General features: G+C 42.2%; 3 protein-coding genes across 5 annotated transcripts; 2 read left to right on the plus strand and 1 right to left on the minus strand.

The window, feature by feature from the left end:
• On the plus strand, nt 1-4,181 carry LOC102717139 (expansin-B12). 3 transcript variants are annotated; one of them, XM_040522042.1, is made up of 7 exons: nt 1-249; nt 354-425; nt 1,205-1,248; nt 2,607-2,752; nt 2,846-2,958; nt 3,179-3,399; nt 3,572-4,178. In XM_040522042.1, the coding sequence occupies exons 3-7, from the start codon at nt 1,220-1,222 to the stop codon at nt 4,008-4,010; spliced, it is 948 nt and encodes a 315-aa protein (XP_040377976.1). In that variant the 5' UTR covers nt 1-249; nt 354-425; nt 1,205-1,219; the 3' UTR covers nt 4,011-4,178. The 3 variants fall into 3 exon arrangements, with proteins under 3 accessions (XP_040377976.1, XP_015690313.1, XP_006650341.2); XM_015834827.2 differs by lacking the exons at nt 1-249; nt 354-425 and adding exons at nt 566-859; nt 971-1,056 and having other exon boundaries at nt 3,572-4,181; XM_006650278.2 differs by lacking the exons at nt 1-249; nt 354-425 and adding an exon at nt 1,012-1,032.
• A 3,052-nt stretch (nt 4,182-7,233) lies between these two features.
• LOC102717415 (pyruvate dehydrogenase E1 component subunit beta-4, chloroplastic) lies at nt 7,234-10,642 on the plus strand. The gene is made up of 4 exons (XM_006650279.3): nt 7,234-7,513; nt 7,633-7,721; nt 7,862-7,908; nt 9,460-10,642. Exons 1-4 carry the CDS (start codon nt 7,414-7,416, stop codon nt 10,430-10,432), a joined length of 1,209 nt encoding a protein of 402 aa, XP_006650342.2. The 5' UTR covers nt 7,234-7,413; the 3' UTR covers nt 10,433-10,642.
• Nucleotides 10,643-10,889: 247 nt separating this feature from the next.
• Nucleotides 10,890-18,114, minus strand: LOC102700698 (probable translation initiation factor eIF-2B subunit delta). The gene is made up of 7 exons (XM_015834505.2): nt 17,700-18,114; nt 15,133-15,273; nt 14,676-15,043; nt 13,040-13,784; nt 12,853-12,949; nt 12,714-12,768; nt 10,890-11,477 (listed from the first exon to the last, which is right to left on the minus strand). Exons 1-7 carry the CDS (start codon nt 18,043-18,045, stop codon nt 11,415-11,417), a joined length of 1,815 nt encoding a protein of 604 aa, XP_015689991.2. The 5' UTR covers nt 18,046-18,114; the 3' UTR covers nt 10,890-11,414.
• Nucleotides 18,115-18,741: the final 627 nt, after the last annotated feature.

Here is an 18,741-nt window from a genome sequence, read left to right on the forward strand (position 1 = left end):
TCGTTTCTCCGGAAAGCAGCGGGACCTCCTCCCTCAGGGCAGCGGCGGGCGGGCGAGCTAGCAAGCGCTCAACTCCCGTACGCCACCGGCGGCGCGGCTCCTCCGTCCCCCGTCCGTGCTCACCATAGACTGCACATTCCGTCCTTCCCTCCCCCCACAGGGGCGCGGATCCTCCCTCAACCCTGTTCGGCACCTTTTGGTGCTTTTTCTTTCGGGGGGTTCTCTGAGTTGCGGGATCGCTCCCAATCGGTAATGCCGGCCATGATCCCTTCGTTTCACGCGAGTTTGAGCCCGATTCGTCTGGATTCGCCGCTAATTTTGTGCTGCGTTTGGTCGGTTTAATCTGTTTGCAGATGGCGCAGAGCAACTGGGAAGCGCGGGGCAGCCGTGGCATCGTCATCGGCTAGCGGGGCGGACGAAAATTTGTTAGGAACAAATTCTTTATATAAAAATCTATATAGATATCACTATTATATATACATAAATATTATAGATATAAATTTAATATAAAAATATTTATACATATAAGTTTATACATACAAAATTTATTTATATAAAATAAACATATAAACTTTATATAGATAAAATGAAAAATATTTTATTCGTAGAAAAACGTGTGCGCGAAATAGCCCTTTTAGCTCGTATGCTGTTTTGTTTAGACACGTGAGAAGAATGTGACCAACCGACCACGGTCCAACTCTATCCCACTCCCTCTCGACGCTGCAGTCTCGCTCCCTCGACCGCCGCCAAAAACCCACCGCTCACACTCCCCTCGCCCCGCGGCTCCCCCGCCTCCCCCCAATGCCGTCCGCCGCCCCTAGCCTGAGCTCCGCCGCCTCCGCCCACGGATCCGGCTCAGGTATGCTCTCCACATCCATTCTTCGCTGTTCTTTTTTTCTGTTCTTTTTTTTTTCGAGGATCCAGCCGGTTTTATTTTGCTCCCCCCTCTGTGGTCTCTGCACTTTTGTAGCGGCGAGGGGCGTGCGGGTGGCGCTGGACGGCGGCGGTGGCGGTGGCGGCGGCAGCAGGAAGGTGGTGGAGCGGACGCCTGTTGCAGTTTCGTCCTTTCTTTGCGCTCTCCGTTCCCGCGCTCGCTGAATCTCCTGCTAGCTTTGGCTACTGCAATGTGAATGTGTGTTTTGTGTAGGTAGCTGTATCTGCTTGTGTGCTGAACCCTTTTCGTTTTCGTGTTTGTCGTGCGCAGGTGAAGGTGGGCTCGATGCTCATGGCAGCCTCCGAGTCCCACAGGTAAGAATGTAGCATGCCTTCTCAGTCATGTGGATGTGAAATGTTTGGTGTATATATGGTGATATGTGACTGCATTATAATTATGTACTTAGCGATGCTTTATGGTCCATAAGTATCTAGCTAGAACCTTGTGTAGGCTTGTATGCAGCTAGTCACAGGACAAATCATGATCCATCAGGATGTGGAATAATATTGTTTTCGTTCTCTCTTCTGTTTGTTTGGGAGAGCTTCTATGCACATGGCTTTCATAGGCAAATCTTTCTTTGCGTAATTCTACACTAACATTGCACAACTAAAGTTGCCAGAGAAGGGGGGGGGGGGGGGGGGGAGACTACATAGTGCATGTTATTTAGTCTGAAACTCTGAATGTGGCAGATATGCAGTTACCTTTGAGCTTGTCCTTGGCTTGTTATAGAACTGATTTTTGCTAGGAAGCAATTTGGTTGCATCAATGGTTGGATGCACTTTATTCCTTTGTCATAGTCACTTCAACTGGAAAACAAGAAACTGATGATGCCAGGCATGGTTGTTTGGTCTTGGTTAGGTCCACTCACTGATCATACTTGTTTTCTTAAACATTTGCAGTGCTTTGTATGTAAGATGAGTTAATTATACCAGATTTGCTACTTGGTTACTTTTGTTGATGTTCTTTGTAAATAGTGTTTCGTAGTTCATTTTGTAGGACATATAGTGAACAAAGTGTTGCAGGTTAAGCATTTCTATCTTTCTATTGAGAAAATAATTTGAACATAACATGATCAGTATGCCTTTTGGCTTAAACAGTATGGTCTGGAAACCTCTTTCCAGACATGATTACGGTTGGGCATGTGTTTTGTTTTGTACTTTGGATTAGAAGGTAGGTGCTAATGTGCTATGCTTGGGTATTGGTGAAAAGTTGTAAAATAGGAACTACAAGTTAAACAGCTGACAATGTTCATCAGTAATTGAAAATTTTCTACACACCTCCTTTACGGCTTTACATGTCTGCCGTAGTCCATAACTCACTAACTTTTTCTTTAATTCAGAGCACATTGCCATTCCAGTCTATCATCTCCTTAATGCCCATTTTACATTCTAACTTTCTGTGGAAAATAGGTACCCATTTATGGCATTTTCATTTTTGCCTGTCAAGAGTTTGTATGGTGAAATTCTAAATGCTGTGAATTATGTTCTGATGTACCCTGAAGCCAAAAATATAAGCTCGCTTGATCCCTGTTCTTCATTACCTCCTGCACAAAGTACCCATTGAATACATATCACATGATCTAGCATTCGTTGTCTACTTGTTCTCCTTGGAAACCAAAGTGTGTTAGTCCTTATCAGCCATAATGTGACAGAGTGCAGCATATGTCTTCCAGGTTTCAGCTCTTCTACTTCATTGCCATTACAGTGCTCGCTCCAGTCCTCCAACCTTGCGAATCCATTGAGCTCCGCCGCGAGCTCTCTGGTTGGTCAAATGGGATTGCTACATGGTATGGTGACCCTAATGGCGCAGGAAGTGAAGGTATATATAATAGATACACAACAAATCTATACATATACTCAGTCTACTCAGAGCGGCATGTGGTATGAAATGTCTCGTGTAAATTTGTTCTAGGTGGTGCATGTGGATACCAGTATGCTGTTGACCGGCCACCATTCTCATCCAGGATCGCTGCCGGTAGCCCATACATCTATGACTCAGGCAAGGGATGTGGTTCATGCTACCGGGTGCGTATCCATTAATATTGAAGCAATGTATTACCTCCATTTTATATTGTAATATTTTATAGCCTTGTCTAGATTCATTCATTGATGAATATATATAATTCTTATATATGTTTAGATTCATTAGCATCCATATGAATTTAGACAAAATTTTACATTGTGAAACGGAGGGAGCACCATTTGTGTTCCTAATCATTTGACATTTGAAATATTGATTCATCAGGTGGTGTGTGCTGGCAACGAAGCTTGTTCCGGTATCCCTGTAACAGTTGTCATCACTGACCAAGGGCCTGGTGGCCCGTGCATGGAAGAGCTAGTTGACGGTCAATGCATGAATGAAGCAGCTCACTTTGACATGAGTGGGACAGCATTTGGTGCAATGGCGAAGCCTGGTCAGGCTGACCAACTCCGTGGTGCTGGCCTTCTCCAAATTCAGTACACCCGGTACGCATCAATGGATTGACATATGACACAGCTACACTATCATGCATGGCTTCACACAACATTGTAATAATTTGATTACTCCCTAGTTAGATTGTTGTGTTGGTTTCCCTTTGTATAGTCATCACCGCAACAAATCGTCCGTTAACTCTCTGCTAGCTTTTCTGAAGTGCAGTGTGGAGTGTGACTGGAGTGGAGTTGGACTAACCTTCGTCGTGGACTCCGGCTCCAATCCAAACTACCTTGCCCTGCTGGTGGAGTACGAGGACAGCGACAGCGACCTTGCAGCCGTCGACATCATGCAGATTGGCGCTGGTGCGCCGGGGTCATGGATCCCAATGCAGCAGTCATGGGGCGCTGTGTGGAGGCTCAACTCCGGCTCCCCCCTGCAGGGCCCGTTCTCTGTCCGCCTGACGTTCAGCTCCGGCCAGATGTTTGTCGCCAGCAACGCCATACCGGCCGGGTGGAGCCCCGGCATGGCGTACCTGCCCGGTGGCGTGGCTGTGGGGGCCAGGAGAAGAAGTGGCGGCCGCCGGGGCTCCGAGGCCGTCGGGATGCTCGCTGGCCTGTGTCACCTTCTTCTGCTGCTGTTGTTTATGGTGTTCGAGTTGTGATGTGCACCGGCATGTGCTGTAACTTGGGTGCTTTCTGTAGGATTAGCCATGGTTGGATTAGTCCGTGTGTGCTTTCTCTGTAGCTCAGATGATGTATTGCCCGTAGCATTGGAGACATTTTCGATTGATCATGTGCTCGATTAATGGAGTAGGTAGTATTCCACTATTCTTGTTTCCCGTTATTGTAGTTCAGGTTTGACAGTCTCTGTAAATATGTTCAAGGAACTGTTATGTTCAAGCTACTCTTTCCTGAAGTCTGAACTCTGAAGGTATGTTTTTTGGTCTTTTCTTTCAGCACCAGGTTGCCATTTTTAGATCTGTGTATTAATTCGTTAGTAGAAAAACAGTGAGATGCTTTGGTGAAAAATATACCAGTATTTGTTCGACAGTGTTAAATATTTATCTCTGGATTAAGATTTAACTTTTTGAGTGCATATCTGAATTCTGAAACACATGTTTAGGAAGAAATATATTCAGTTTTTTCTTGAGAAGTTTCTATTTGTCCGTTTGACCATGTTCATTTGTCTAGTGCTGACTGCAAACTGCACAGAATTGGATGAAAAATAGCCTTCATCTAAGTATCTAACCAATTCTATTTTACAGCCGGCTACCGGTGACAGATTGTACCATTTCCCCTTCACAGAAAGAACTGCACCCATGCCTGTCTTTCCCAGTTTTGCAAGAAGAAAATCACTAAGAAAAAACTGGAAATATTCAACAATACTTTCTTAAGTGCCACTTGGCTTGGGTGGATTGGATGAGACCCAAAAAGGTTAGCAGCTTAGCTTCGATGACACCGAGGCCCTCACATGCTGACCGAATTTACCTGCACCCGGTCCATAGATACATATCACAAGGACTATGGTGGTATATAGCTCTTGAAAAGTATTAAGAAACATAGCCTCGCCTGCCATAGCTATTGGGTTTCATGCGGATCATCGGTTTTTTTTTCCTGACCCACGGTTCTTACCGTCAAACTTTCTTGGCCGCCGGTGAGGATTATGAATGATTGCACTCATGCTTTAAAAACTCCAAAAGGATATGTTGTTTATAAACAATATCTTTATTGGTATTTCTTAGAAAACTAACTTATCAACTTGTTAATATTTAGTCTTTTTTTCACACCCAGATAATTATCATAAACTCGGTTTTAACCATCGTATGCGTACGGAGAAGGTACCTTTAGGTTATCATAAATATTATATGTTTGATATGTTTTTCATGGTAACTTTTGCAATATGAACAAATAGTTATATATATGTACGTACGTACGTACTACGTATGTATGTATGAGTAAAGGGTAATGGCATATGTGTTTTAATAACATGTGACCTTGTGAGTCTAAACTTCAACATTTAAGGCCCTGTTTTTTTCAGCTTAAGATTATTATAATCCAGATTATTAGAAGTAAGCTGAAAGAAATAGACAATTTATTGAAGTAGCTTATTATAATCTGGAGCCAAGCTTATTATAATCTGATAAGCTCACTTAGACGAGCTTTTTCTAGCTTATTGGATAAAAAATTACCCACCATGTCACCCCACTCTATCTTTGGACTTACAAAGCCAATAATCTAGGCTCGAATAATCTAGAAAAGAAACAACTCATAGTTTATTCTACTACAGATTATAACAATCTAGTTTATAATAACCTGACTCAATAATCTAGATTATAATAATCTTAAACCGAAATAAACAGGACCTAAGACATCCCAAAACTCTGAGTCAAACTAATAAACCATTATCCAACCGAACATGAACATCCAACAATTTTAGGGTACGCACGTACACACGTGTTCAATGGATACATGTGTACAAACGCTCAATTTTTCCATGCATGTATAATGTACTAGTATGTGGCTATATATATTACCATATGTTCTTAGTTGTAGTTTTTTTTATTTTTAATAAGTTTTGGATTTGTAAATTGCAGCCTTTTGAACTGTAACCTCCGTAATTGACCTTCGTAATTGGTTGTATCTTCCTTTAAGTAAAGACCAGAAGTCTATTGTCTAAAAAATAGAAACCGTTTTTTTTCCTCAACTCGTGATTATAGAAACCTAGCTTATATTGGTCAATCGCTTAAAAAAATTAAATCCATCGGATAGATTTATTGGGAGACGTTTGATTATAATCGAATGGTAACAAAAAAAAAATAGCACATGGACAACAAACACATATATTGAAGCAAACACAATGGACGGAAAAATGATTAAATTATCAAAATTTTCGAGCGAGTGACAAGTGACAACTAGCAAAATACATGGGACAACGTTTAATCCCAAGTCCTTGCACTGTTGCTATTCCCAAACGTTGGATTGGAATCCAGCGGCTGAGATCGAAACCAAAATCCACCCATCTCCGGGTCTCTGGATGATTTGCCATCCTTCCGGATGGTGCATTCCTAAATGCCACTTTCGTCGTGAACTTTAACTATTTGCCACTCGTACTATAGGTTTTATTGATTGGGTGCCACTTTTATCTAGTTTTGTAGGATTACAGCTATATAGAATCTCTTATTTTGATAATAATTATTTTCTAATTATTAATTTGAATTTAAAATTTTATAATATATTTTTACATGGAAACCATTTACCTATATTATAAATTGTACTTGTTTATAAACTCTTTTCTACATAATATTTAATTTATAATTCAAATTCCATATACTTCTAAATTATATTTATATATTAAAAATATTAAAAATTATTACAAATAAAACAATTGATATTAAAATTGATATTGAGGGAAGAGTTCATCTATAAATACAATTTGTAAACAACTAAAATTTCAGTGAATCAGATTAGAAATACAATTTAGGATTTGAAAATAAAAAAGGTCCATGTGTAAATTAAGAGAAAATGTCAATATACAAATACAATTTAGAAGTATCTAGAATTTAAATTATAAATTAAATATTATGTAGAAAAGACTTTATGAACAAGTATAATTTAGAATATAGGTAAATAAGTTCCATGTAAAAACATAATTTAGAAAATTTTAAATTCAAATTAACAATTAAAAAATAATTATTATTAAGATAAAAGATCCTGTATAGTTATAATCCTATAAAACTAGGTAAAAATAACAACAAAAAACTATAAGACTGACTAGTAACAAATAGTTAAAATTTACGAAGTAAATGGTATTTGGGAATCTGCATGGCAAATCATCATCCAAAGTCCCCCATCTCCGTCCCTCCGTCCGTCCACAGACCCGGTCCACAAGCCCATCGCCTCCACCCTCCGCCTCCCTCCCTCCCTCGTTCTCTCCGCCGCTGCCGTTCCGCCGCCGCCACCCACCCAAGACCACACTCCACGCGCTCTCCCTTATAAAAAGCGGAGCATCCATCCACAAGCGCCAGCGCGCGTCCCGCGGCTTCGACGGCAGCAGCGATTTCAGCAATGGCGGCCGCTACCTCCCTTCACGTCGCGGCGGCCCCGGTCGCCACCCCGCGGGTGGGGTTCTCCTCCTCCTCCGCCGCCGGCTACAGATCCGCCTCGGGTAAGGTGTTTTGTGATTGCCTTGCCTGCGAGAAGAGGGGTTCGTCTGCGGCGCTGGATCTCTGCTGATCCCGTGGGAATTGTTTGTGTTTGTGTGTGTCTGTTCGTTCCGCTCTGCAGCGGCGGCGAGGAGCGTGCGCGTGGCGGCGGCGGCCGGATCGGGAGCGGCGCGGGCGGGGCGCAGGGTGGTGGCGCGGGCTGCCGTTGCAGTTGCGTGCTATGTTCTTCTCCCTCTCAGCTGATACTTTCCGTTTGCTGCGATGCTTGCTGGCCTCTGCTGGTTTCACTGAACTGCTCTGTGTGTGTGTGTGTGTGTGTGTGTGTGTGTGTGTGTGCTGTTTGTGTGCAGGCCAAGGCGGATTCGCCGGCGAGCGCGGCCTCCTCCAAGTCTGACGGGTAAGAGCGCCACGCCTTACCACCTACTGTGACATGTAATTGTATTATTACAAGTTTCGACCGAATTGGGCTTGATCTAGGTTTGATTTGGCTGAATTGTGTTGGTTTTAGTCTAGTGTGCGTGCGCTGGTCTATACTCCAGTTTAATTTAGGATTTGGTTAGGGGCTTAGTGTTGTTGTGCGGCACTTGCTCTTACCGTGGTATTACTGCCGCTGATGAAATGTTATTTTGCAACCTTTCTGCTCGTTGAAAGCCGATACATGGGTTAGTTTAATTTCACTGTAAGCTTGTATGAAATATTGAAGTAATTTAGAGAAGTGATATAGCTTGAAACCAGGTCATGAAGAATTGTTTAGAGTATTCAAGAAACAAAACAAGTATTCAAGAATCAAAACAAGTATTCAAGTGAACTTCAATCAACAAAGTACAACTTTCAATTGACTTGCGCATCAGCTTTCAGCTATCACTTCTGAAGCTGGCTGCATTCATAACTTGACTTATTTTTGTTAGAAATGAGTAGGAAATGACTTTGGAAGCATCGTTTTAAAAGACTGATTGGTCTTGCCTACTGTTTTATACTCCTGCCTGTACTGTAAATACGCCCTATAGCTTTATTATAAAAAGTTAGTTCTTTGCTCTTCAGACTTTAGGATGGTTAATGTTTTTTCCCTTTGGTTATTTCTAACCTAAGCAATGGACTTGGTGACTGAAAAATACAAATTTAAAAGGTGGAAAGAATTTATATCACTAGGACCTGTCCAAAAAGATGCTGCGGTATAGATCTAATCCACCCATAGCTTGCAATTTCTCATTCTTGGAATGTAACTATTTTTGGAGAAAAAGAAGAATATAACTAGTAACCTGTTCTGATATACACCTGAAGATATAAACACAAACTACATTGAGCAAATGATGCCTTGGGGGTCTGGCACTGAAAGGCTTAACTATTCTTAATGCTTAGTCTATGCCACTACAAATAATGTAAGGTTGGTTGGAGAACATATATCTTTTACAGAAATGAAGATAATTTTACTGGATTTGTCATGGGAAAGCCATGTGGATGCCTGGCTCTATTCCTTGTTTATACTCATATTAGATTGTTAAGCCTTGATTTATGTTGGTTGCAGAAGGAAATTGATAGTTTCTACCTTCTAGCCATTCAAAAATTTTGACATTGAACTCAGTGGAATATGCTTCTCACAGGGTGACAAACTGTTCTGTAGTTCGCAGCCCAGATTTTACAGCTGAGTCACTGACAATGCTGTTATATAGAAACATAAACTAATAAGACAATTGCTTCAAGCTGTCAATTACCATTGTAAAAGATATTTTCTGCTTGGTTTACATTTACTTTGTAACGATTACTGTAGGATTGTTGGATGATACCTATAACTAGACAGTTGCCACTGGTATTCACAATGTAGTATTTTTTCTGATTCATTACCATTCTGACATGTGTTGTGCTAATTCTCTTATCCCAATGAATAACATTTCAGTGCAAAGAATACATAATCAACTGCAAATTCCTAATTTATTCATTTTTTCTCCAGTCATGAGGTCTTGCTGTTTGAGGCTCTTCGTGAGGCCTTGATAGAAGAGATGAAAGAAGATCCAACAGTATGCGTCTTTGGTGAAGATGTTGGTCACTATGGAGGTTCTTACAAGGTGACCAAGGGTCTGGCTGAGATGTTTGGAGACCTTCGAGTCCTTGATACCCCCATTGCTGAGAACTCATTCACTGGCATGGGAGTTGGAGCAGCGATGAAGGGGCTGAGGCCTGTTGTTGAAGGCATGAACATGGGTTTCCTTCTCCTTGCTTACAACCAAATCTCAAACAATTGCGGTATGCTTCATTACACCTCTGGTGGCCAGTTCAAAATCCCAATTGTGATCCGAGGGCCTGGTGGTGTTGGCCGTCAGCTTGGTGCTGAGCACTCGCAACGTCTGGAGTCTTACTTTCAGTCAATCCCAGGCCTCCAAATGGTTGCTTGCTCTACCCCCTACAATGCTAAGGGTCTGATGAAAGCTGCCATAAGGAGCGAAAATCCCGTGGTGCTATTTGAGCATGTCCTTCTGTACAACCTGAAGGAGAAAATTCCTGATGAGGAATATGTGCTATGCCTGGAGGAGGCTGAGATGGTGCGCCCCGGGGAGCACGTTACCATCCTCACATACTCTCGGATGAGGTACCATGTGATGCAGGCTGCAAAGACCCTAGTGAACAAAGGGTACGATCCCGAGGTTATTGACATCAGGTCATTGAAGCCATTTGACCTGCACACCATAGGTAACTCTATCAAGAAGACCCACCGCGTCCTGATTGTGGAGGAGTGCATGCGCACAGGCGGCATTGGCGCCAGTTTGAGATCAGCCATTATTGACAACTTCTGGGACTACCTTGATGCTCCCATAATGTGCTTGTCGTCGCAGGATGTGCCGACGCCGTATGCTGCACCTCTGGAGGACGCCACTGTCGTGCAGCCTGCCCAGATTGTGGCTGCCGTTGAGCAAATATGCCAGTAAGACAGCCATTTATATTGCCATTTTGGAAGTTTTTCGTTCACCATTTTGCCCATGTAGCAAGGTATCCATTGTGGTATAGGCCTGTAGCCATTTTTATTCGTATTGAGTTATACTTTAGCTCCATAGCTGTGAGAATATGCTCAACAGGATCCATTCGTGCACTGAATCATTTTAATGCTAGGTTGAAACATGTGTTTACTCCAAGATTTTCAAAAAAGGCAGGTCAATATATGTGTTCAAATTATCTTTGGCTCAATCGTTCCGAGGTCGAGTTGCACGATGTTAGCCTGGAGTGAGTGAAAATATGATTTACGAAATTTAAACTGTTTTATCATTCGCTACTAATTACCGAAGTTCCCTCCATTTTTAACATCAGCATGTATTTGATTATCTTAGTGCCCATAGTTTCAAAAAAATTATACGCATCGCGAAGTTATGCTCAGGCAGCGTATGATTTCTTCAAGAACTTGAATTGCGTTTTTCCCTTTAATCTCCATGAGATGCCCTAGATTATCACCAAAGTTCCCGACAGCTCGATGGTCAAATCAAGCTGCGATTAAATCTATCATTACCACAGGCCAGCACTGTCACAGCTGCAGCCTCAAATTCAACTCAGGTTCCAGTTACATCCGTTGCTGTCACGAACTCACGAGCACGTTCAGTGGGTTAACCGGAAGAAGAGCTGCCCGACGGCATGAAAGTTTGATAAGGGCATATAGTTACATCACAACGTTTGACGAGTACCAACATAACCCCTTCAGCCCTAAGAGGCGCAGAGTGCAATCTTCATGGATTGGAGTCACGGTGGGTATCAAAATTGGATGAACCATCTTGTGGCAAACAAATTGATAGGCTCAAAAAAAAAAAAAAACGGTTCAGCGGCTGACAGCTCTCAAACAGTACTACATGTTTCACGCATCCTGCACTTAGGGCAGCAGGCCAGCAACAGTTACCAAAATTGTTGTCATACTGCAGTACATATCTATATCCACAGCTGTTCCTTACGATATTCTCTCACAATGACAGGTACACTTGTGGGTGGAAGCTGGAACAAGCAAAAACAATCCCGTCAGCAATTCAATGAACCAGATAACCAGATAACACACCTAAAATGGTCTATTTAGCCCCTTAAAGAAAACCAGGTATTCTAAACTATCAAAAACAAGTCAAATAATTCCCTGGAGTGGTTTTGGAAACGTTCTTGTCCTGATGGACTATGGCAAGGACAATGGCATGGTGATGTATTCAATTACATATTTTCTTAACTAGTAATTCCTCCAGATTGATAATTCCCGTTGTTTTGGACAACGTCACGGTCTTCAAAACCTATATATTTCACTATGATTTTCTATTAAAATATAGAATAAATAAATAAATGTTTGCTTTTATTGGAGTACTTTTTAAGATTCATCTATACATGCTATCCTAGTATCTTCAAACTAAATATTTTAAAACTTATTAATAGTCGGTTTTAAAAGTTTGACTATATCTTGTCCAAAACGACTGAAATTATCAGACTAGCGAAAGTAGGATGGCTTGGCATTGTATTTGGCTAAAACTATAGTACGGTGGCTCTGAGAAGCACAACAGTGGTGACATGTGCCCCCCCTGGCCAAACAATCGGATGAAGGGAGCAGCTGGGCCTCTTTGGAAACATGGGTTGATGTGTGACTTGTCTGCGATGGAGACAATACCACTTGCCATATCATCATTCACATAGCAAAACCGGCTTTTGTACTTAAGGATAGAGTACTATGTTCTACTCCCTCCGTTTCGTAATGTAAGACTTTTTAGCATTACCTAGATTCATATGGATGTAAATGAATCTAGACACATATATAAATTATATACATTCATTCACGAATGAACTTAGGCAAGGCTAGAAAGTCTTACATTATGAAACGGAGGTAGTATATTTCATGGGTAAACAAACCAACTATAATACTTCAAGAGATCAAGTAGACCTTTTTTTCTATTTACAAAAGATCTAAACAAAATTGACATAAAGAAGGCATTGGTCTAACAGCAGAAGGCAATTGACATAAAGAAGGCATTGGTCTAACAGCAGAAGGCAAATAGATTAATTCAGGATATGCAAACAGCCTCGATTAATGTTTTTTGCAAGATTGAGTTTTTGAGGAAAAAAGTATCAAACTGTACTTTGTCACTAAAATATATACAAAGAAAAAACCATGTATCATATTGCTAGCACCTAGAATCCAAAAGCCAGATGCATCTTGTATGAATATCAACAACTGCAATTAAAGGTGCAAGGTTTTACCATTCCATAATCTGTTATGATCATCGACACATAGTCAGAAGGGGTGGCATCATACCTATCAATGTGCAAAATTATTTCAATCAAAGAGAATATTGACAGAACTAAGAAAACAAGTCATGCATGGAATTCAGGGACGTACGTAAGATTTAACAGTTGGAGATTTTCATTATCTGCCATGTTCTTAAGATGGCCCAAATCTGCCTTCCCAGGAACTTTCAAGATGACATCCGGATCACCTGGAGTAAAAACCCACGTTACAATTCTTATGCATGGTCAAAATGTAATCAAGTAGCACTCTCTCATAGCATGAAGTTAATAGCACATACCAAGCTCATTAGCGCATATGGAATCAAGTTGCACTCTCTCATGGAATTTGTATGCCTCACAGCATACCAGAACAGGAATTCCAAATGCATGAGCAACCATTGCCACAGAAGCTGTCCCAACTCTTGAATAGACTGTTCCATTTGATAGTATTGAGGAGGCACCCAAGAAAACACTTGTAACTTCATGCATGATGTATGAGATGGCATTAATATGCGTATATGTGCAGTTGATGCCCTTTTCCACTAATCTACGTAGTAATCCTTGTCCCTCAAGCTTGGGACGAGAATCTACCACTATAACACGGAACTTCCTCCCGAGTTCATGAGCATAATCCAAAATCATTTCAACAACTGATGACGACCCATATGTTAGCAATACATCATCATCTCTAACTTTCGTAATAGCATGACTGACAATAACCTTATCTGCCACAACTATCTTTTCATTAATGAAACGATCAATATCAGATTGAAGATTGGCTTTGGCTTCTGACTCGGACAGTGTGAGTGGTAACTTGGCAATCCTGTTCTTTAAAAACCTTATTGCATTGCCCATGCTAATTGATAAAGGCCTGCACTCAATAAGAAATGACACATAACTGCTGATTTTTGCAGTAAGGTCTCTGCTCAGAGTTTTTTTGGGAGGTGTAGAGTAATCTTTTATTGCCTCTTTGAATGCAAGAAGCATTGCTATGCAACGGCCATTGCCGCCAGATACCTCACCAGACAAATATTGGAGCCCAACCTGAAACATAGCAAACACATGTTTTGAGTTACTCAGATTAAACTAAAATTAATGCAAACGAGCTTGTATAATTCAAATTAGCTAATCCATTCACTTCCCTGAATACCCAAACATCAAAGTAATAAAAAAAAAATCAAGATTGTGGGGTTTGATAACATGTTTTGGTTGGGTTGCTTCTTATTTAATAGGGCCAGTATAATACCCAGGGAGGTATTAGCAGGTATCATAAACCATTATATATTTGCAATGCAATGGCCACAGGATCACATATGAAGCTGCAGTTGGTAACAAAGCGCTTCAACAATCTCATGGATATCTTGCTATGCTTTAATACTAGAAAGGAAAATGGGGCTGTTTTGGTTCATGCCCAAAACAAAGGGTTGCTATGAAAAAGGTTGAGGGTTGCTATTTTCAGTCAAGAACCCAATAACTCCAAAACCCTGCAGTTATTCCAAGGAGAGCATCATAGTTCCAACATTTTATAATAATGAAGAAACGAGAATTTGTTTCATCCATGCTCTCCCATCTAATATTCACTCATATATATATAGTAAATGCTTCAAAATAATGGTAACACATCATGATGGATGCATGCAATATTGCAACGTAACAAGAATTAACAGAATTTTTAGGACAAAAAATAAAAGATAAATTTAATGTGTCTAAACCACAAAAAAATTACAAGATTTGGTTATGTTCATGACAGATGAAATGCTACACCCTTCATTGTCTACACCTTCACTTTTCAATGCAAAACAACTGTATGTGGGACAAAGAGCAAACGAACAAACAATCCAATCTAATAAATTTGGAATCGTGGGGCATAAGCATTTATATGGCACATAGATAACATTTCTTGTTAGGTACTTAGGTTGAATTCATATCAATTACCTTGTACACAGAAGGATGCATTGGTTCAAGTTGAAAAAACTTTGATTCAAGGCCAGGAAGTTGAGTGCCATGCACATACTGAGGCAAATGCCTAAACAATTCAACTCTGTTTCGAGCTTCAGATTGGTTAACAATTGCACGTTTTTTCGCTTTCTCCACCCGGTGCACATCATCAAATTGCATGCGAGGGTGAGGAACATCTTTCTTCCTATCTCTTTCTGGAGGACGTTCAGTAACCTTCTTCTCAGAAGCAACTGAAGATGCAGCTTGGGGCACATCTTTCTTCTGAGAAGCTTTTGATGACTTTGCTTGCTTGGACATTGCAGGATTGGCCCCAGAAGCAGTGCCTGCAGATTTCCCTGATAATCCTACAGCTCCGACATAATGTGCTCATTATGATTTGGCACACCCAAAAACAGAGTGGAATGGGATCAGAAGCTGAAAACTAGATAATTACCTGCCTCCTTGGCAGCAGCTTTAGCAGCACGCTGAGCCTCCTGAATTGCACGCCTCTCAGCTTTAGAAGTTTTCTGCTTTTGTGGAATGGAATCTGGCACATTGTCACTCCGTATTTCAGCCAAATCCCCCTTGTTTGCTTCTGAAACAAATTTAAGCAACAGATTGCATATGAAAATAAAATTTCCCCATAAATTTTAATAGATCTTGAGGCAATTAATAAAAAGAATCACTGTATGGAAAATTGATTTCCCCACACGTGGCATGAGAATTATATAAGCTTTGGAACATCAAACCAATATCCCATATCATATACAAATATAAGCACTCTATGGATGGACCAGATAGTGCATGCGAATCCATATGAATCGCATTTCACACATAGCAGCTTAATATCACAGCTCTATGAAGTGACTAAAAGTCACATATTTCCATGATGAACTCAACAGTCCATAGCTGTCAGGTTGTTACCTTTTCCCTTTGTTAACAACGGTCAACTAATAAAACCAAACATCACTAGCAGTCAACAAAGACATCACCTAACAATACAGTGAATTGATCTTAGATCAGTATATTTGTCTGCAATTACTGCAGTCTGCAGAGAACGAGGCCACATGGCTCAGGCCGAAGGAAAGGGAGACAGATATACAGTGTGTGGATAAACTTCTAGGTTCTAGCCTCAATGACAAAGATGGTGACTTTGTATAGAGGATATACACAATGTTTTGAAGTGAACCCAAATTCGAGATATAACCCACAGGACATAGCCAATATGGAACAATGCCGATTCTTGAATTAATGATGTGTCACATGTGATGGATTGGCAGTCCTTGTGCAAAAAAACATAAAAGCGGCTTTCCTGTCACTAACAGTCACTAATAAAAATAATAATAGAGTGAATTGCATGTTAGACTAGGTTTCTTACCTAAGTTTCACAATGGACTAGGTGTCACAGGCATTTTCACTTTAGACCAGCCATTGTTGCCTGAGCATGCAGTTTGGACTAGAGGCCCACATGTAAGCCAGACTAGGTGTGCTCCTTCTTCATCTTCTCTCTTCTTCCTCAAGACTCCCCATCCCCACCATCTCTCTCTTCACTTCCCTTCCCTGTCTGCCTCTAGTAGTCTAGCTGCACGATCTCTTGCTGCCCTCAAGCTCAAGCACCTAAATCACGAGCTTGATGATAAGATTGAGCACCAGACCAGATCCTGCCACTACTGCTGCAAGAATAAAGAGTGCAGCGGATGGAGAGAAAAGGAGCAGCTCCGGTGTAGGCTGATGAGGTGCCACTTTCATGATGGTGCATGTGGAGTTCAAGCATGGGGCAGGGAAGGTGGAGTTCGAGCGCAAGCATGCAGTTGCTAAAAGGTAGGGCAGGCGGAGCTCAAGCTTGAGCTCAGGGGGCAGCATAGACAGAGCTCCAGGTGCTAGGATGGTGTAGGGAGATCTTGAGCTTGATGGGGATGCATGATGACATGTAAGATCCTCTTCAGCACCATTTTCCTGCAGTTCCCAAAAGCCCAAGCTAGTGGTGCTGTGCCAATCCACTGGCTTGACCCAATGTCGGTTCCGAAGCTGGAGATGATTGGCATCTGCTCGATCTAGGAGCAGACAGTGGATGGGTGGAAGCAGGGAATGTGGAGATGGATACAATGATGTAATGTGTAACCGAAGGTAAAAAGACTCTAGTGAAAACATTGGTTGTGCCATGGTCTAAAGTGAAACTTTGGAAATAATTACTCCAATATGAAGTTCACTCATAATAATATACTCTGTCCGTCCCAAAATGTAGCTATTTCTTGCTAAAAATCTGGACAGACCACATATATGCAATCTAATGTACCATAAGACTTTGTTAAAAATTTAGCAAGTAGCAGTATAACTATAGCTTGGTGAAATAGAAGGATGTAGCAAAGTACAGAAAAGTAAAACAAAGCTACAATGCTTATTCCTTAATAACATATGTTTCAGAAACAATTGATTTGACACATCAGAGTTTAGGCACAGAAAAGTAAAACAAAGCTACACTGCTTATTCCTCAAAAAACATGTATTCCCTCCATTCTAAATTAAATGACGTTGGTTAGTTCAGCTTTGAAGTAACCAATGTCATTAAAAATACTGGAGATAGTATTTCAGAAACAATAGTTTTGACACATCTGAGTTTGAAATGATGAAATACTAAACATATTTGGTACTACATCTTTCCAACAGTGGTTTACTGTAACACTTCAGTTCAGGTGAATTCCAACGTCCTAGTACTAGTAACGGGACATCAGCTGAGTTGAATACTATGTGTTTATGTAGAACTAAACTGTCATGCTTTCATAAAGCTCATGTTGGTATTTATGCAGATGCAGCACCCTCTCATCCATCAGAGCTATAAGAGCTCAGTTTCTAATTTTCTATGCTTCACCATATGAAATTCTCCTCAAAACAATTCAAGCAGAGCATTTCGTAACAGTTCGTTGCACGAATTCACAGACAGCATCCTAACAACGGCCGCCACCTCAATTCGCAGAAAGCGCGGCGAAATTACTGCAACCGGATAGGTCGGGGGAGGGCATACCGAGCTCCGGGGCAGAAGGCGCCCGCGACCAGGTCTCGTCGTCGCCGAGCTCGGACGGGGACGCGGCGGGGGAGGGCGAGCCGGGGGCGAGGTGGTCGGCGTGGCGCGGGGGTGGGATCATGACGGGGGAGAGCGAGCCCGGGGAGAGGTCCGACGCCGGGGGAGACGCCCCCGACTGCGCCGCCGCGGACGCCGCCGAAGCAGCAGCAGCAGCGGTGGCGGCGGCGGCGGCGTGGGGCTCGGCGGACGGGCCCGAGGAGGGGACGTCGGGGGTGACGAACCCCACCTGCCGAATCTTCGGCTCCACGCCTCCCGACGACGAGCGCGGCGGCCTGCGGAGATCCATCGATCGGCCGGGCGCCCGCGGGGGGAGGGGAGCTGACCTGAGCTGCGGCGGCGGCCGGCCGCCGGCGGGTGAGGTGAGGCGAGCTCGCGTGAGGGTTTGCGGGGCTTTGGAGCAGAGAGAGGGCGGGGTGGGGATCGGCTCGGGGATGGGAGGTGGTCGGTGACGTGTGCTTGCGTTGCGTTGGCAGGCCACTGGGCCTGGGCCTGGGCCTGGGCCTCCAGTGCTTGGCCCAGTACGGTTTTGGCCCAACGAGAGCCAGGGCCCAGTTTGTAGCTGGCCCGACAATAGGCCCGGTTTTTATTGGGCCGAACAGAGTGGGCCACGGTGAACGTCTCGATGGATATGAATTTTTTATTTTTTTATTTTATTTATTAAATAATTTATAAATTTAATTTTGCATTTCAAAAAATCATAAAACTAACCTCCTGCCGCCCTCTAGGAGGGCGGAAAGGTAACGTGGCAAACGGCCGAAAACAGCGACATGGCGAATTTTGCATTTAGGCCATTTCCGCCCTCTGTAATTGTTTAATCATAAAGATTATGTTAGCTTAGTGGTTATTGTCTCACTATTCTACCTAGGAGACTTGGTTTCAAATCCTTGCAAGAGCATATTTTCTTTGATTTTTTCTTGGGTTGGCAAAAATAGTGTATGCTCTTATAAGGAGATTTGACCCTGGTTTCCTAGATGGAAGAGAT

The sequence above is a fragment of the Oryza brachyantha genome, chromosome 3, assembly GCF_000231095.2.
Source record: "Oryza brachyantha chromosome 3, ObraRS2, whole genome shotgun sequence".
NCBI lineage: Eukaryota > Viridiplantae > Streptophyta > Magnoliopsida > Poales > Poaceae > Oryza > Oryza brachyantha.

What these genes read in the sequence shown, in the direction of transcription:
- LOC102700698 (XM_015834505.2), bottom strand. Translation starts at nt 18,045, where the DNA reads ATGGATCTCCGCAGGCCGCCGCGCTCGTCGTCGGGAGGCGTGGAGCCG. An exon ending in GCCTTCTGCCCCGGAGCTCG is followed by an intron (nt 15,274 to 17,699) that starts GTATGCCCTCCC and finishes AATTTGTTTCAG; the next exon opens with AAGCAAACAAGGGGGATTTG. An exon ending in TGCATCCTTCTGTGTACAAG is followed by an intron (nt 13,785 to 14,675) that starts GTAATTGATATG and finishes GCTATGTTTCAG; the next exon opens with GTTGGGCTCCAATATTTGTC.
- LOC102717415 (XM_006650279.3), top strand. Translation starts at nt 7,414, where the DNA reads ATGGCGGCCGCTACCTCCCTTCACGTCGCGGCGGCCCCGGTCGCCACC. An exon ending in CGGCTACAGATCCGCCTCGG is followed by an intron (nt 7,514 to 7,632) that starts GTAAGGTGTTTT and finishes TCCGCTCTGCAG; the next exon opens with CGGCGGCGAGGAGCGTGCGC. An exon ending in TGGCGCGGGCTGCCGTTGCA is followed by an intron (nt 7,722 to 7,861) that starts GTTGCGTGCTAT and finishes GTTTGTGTGCAG; the next exon opens with GCCAAGGCGGATTCGCCGGC.
- LOC102717139 (XM_015834827.2), top strand. Translation starts at nt 802, where the DNA reads ATGCCGTCCGCCGCCCCTAGCCTGAGCTCCGCCGCCTCCGCCCACGGA. An exon ending in TGGAGCGGACGCCTGTTGCA is followed by an intron (nt 1,057 to 1,204) that starts GTTTCGTCCTTT and finishes TGTCGTGCGCAG; the next exon opens with GTGAAGGTGGGCTCGATGCT. An exon ending in TAATGGCGCAGGAAGTGAAG is followed by an intron (nt 2,753 to 2,845) that starts GTATATATAATA and finishes AATTTGTTCTAG; the next exon opens with GTGGTGCATGTGGATACCAG.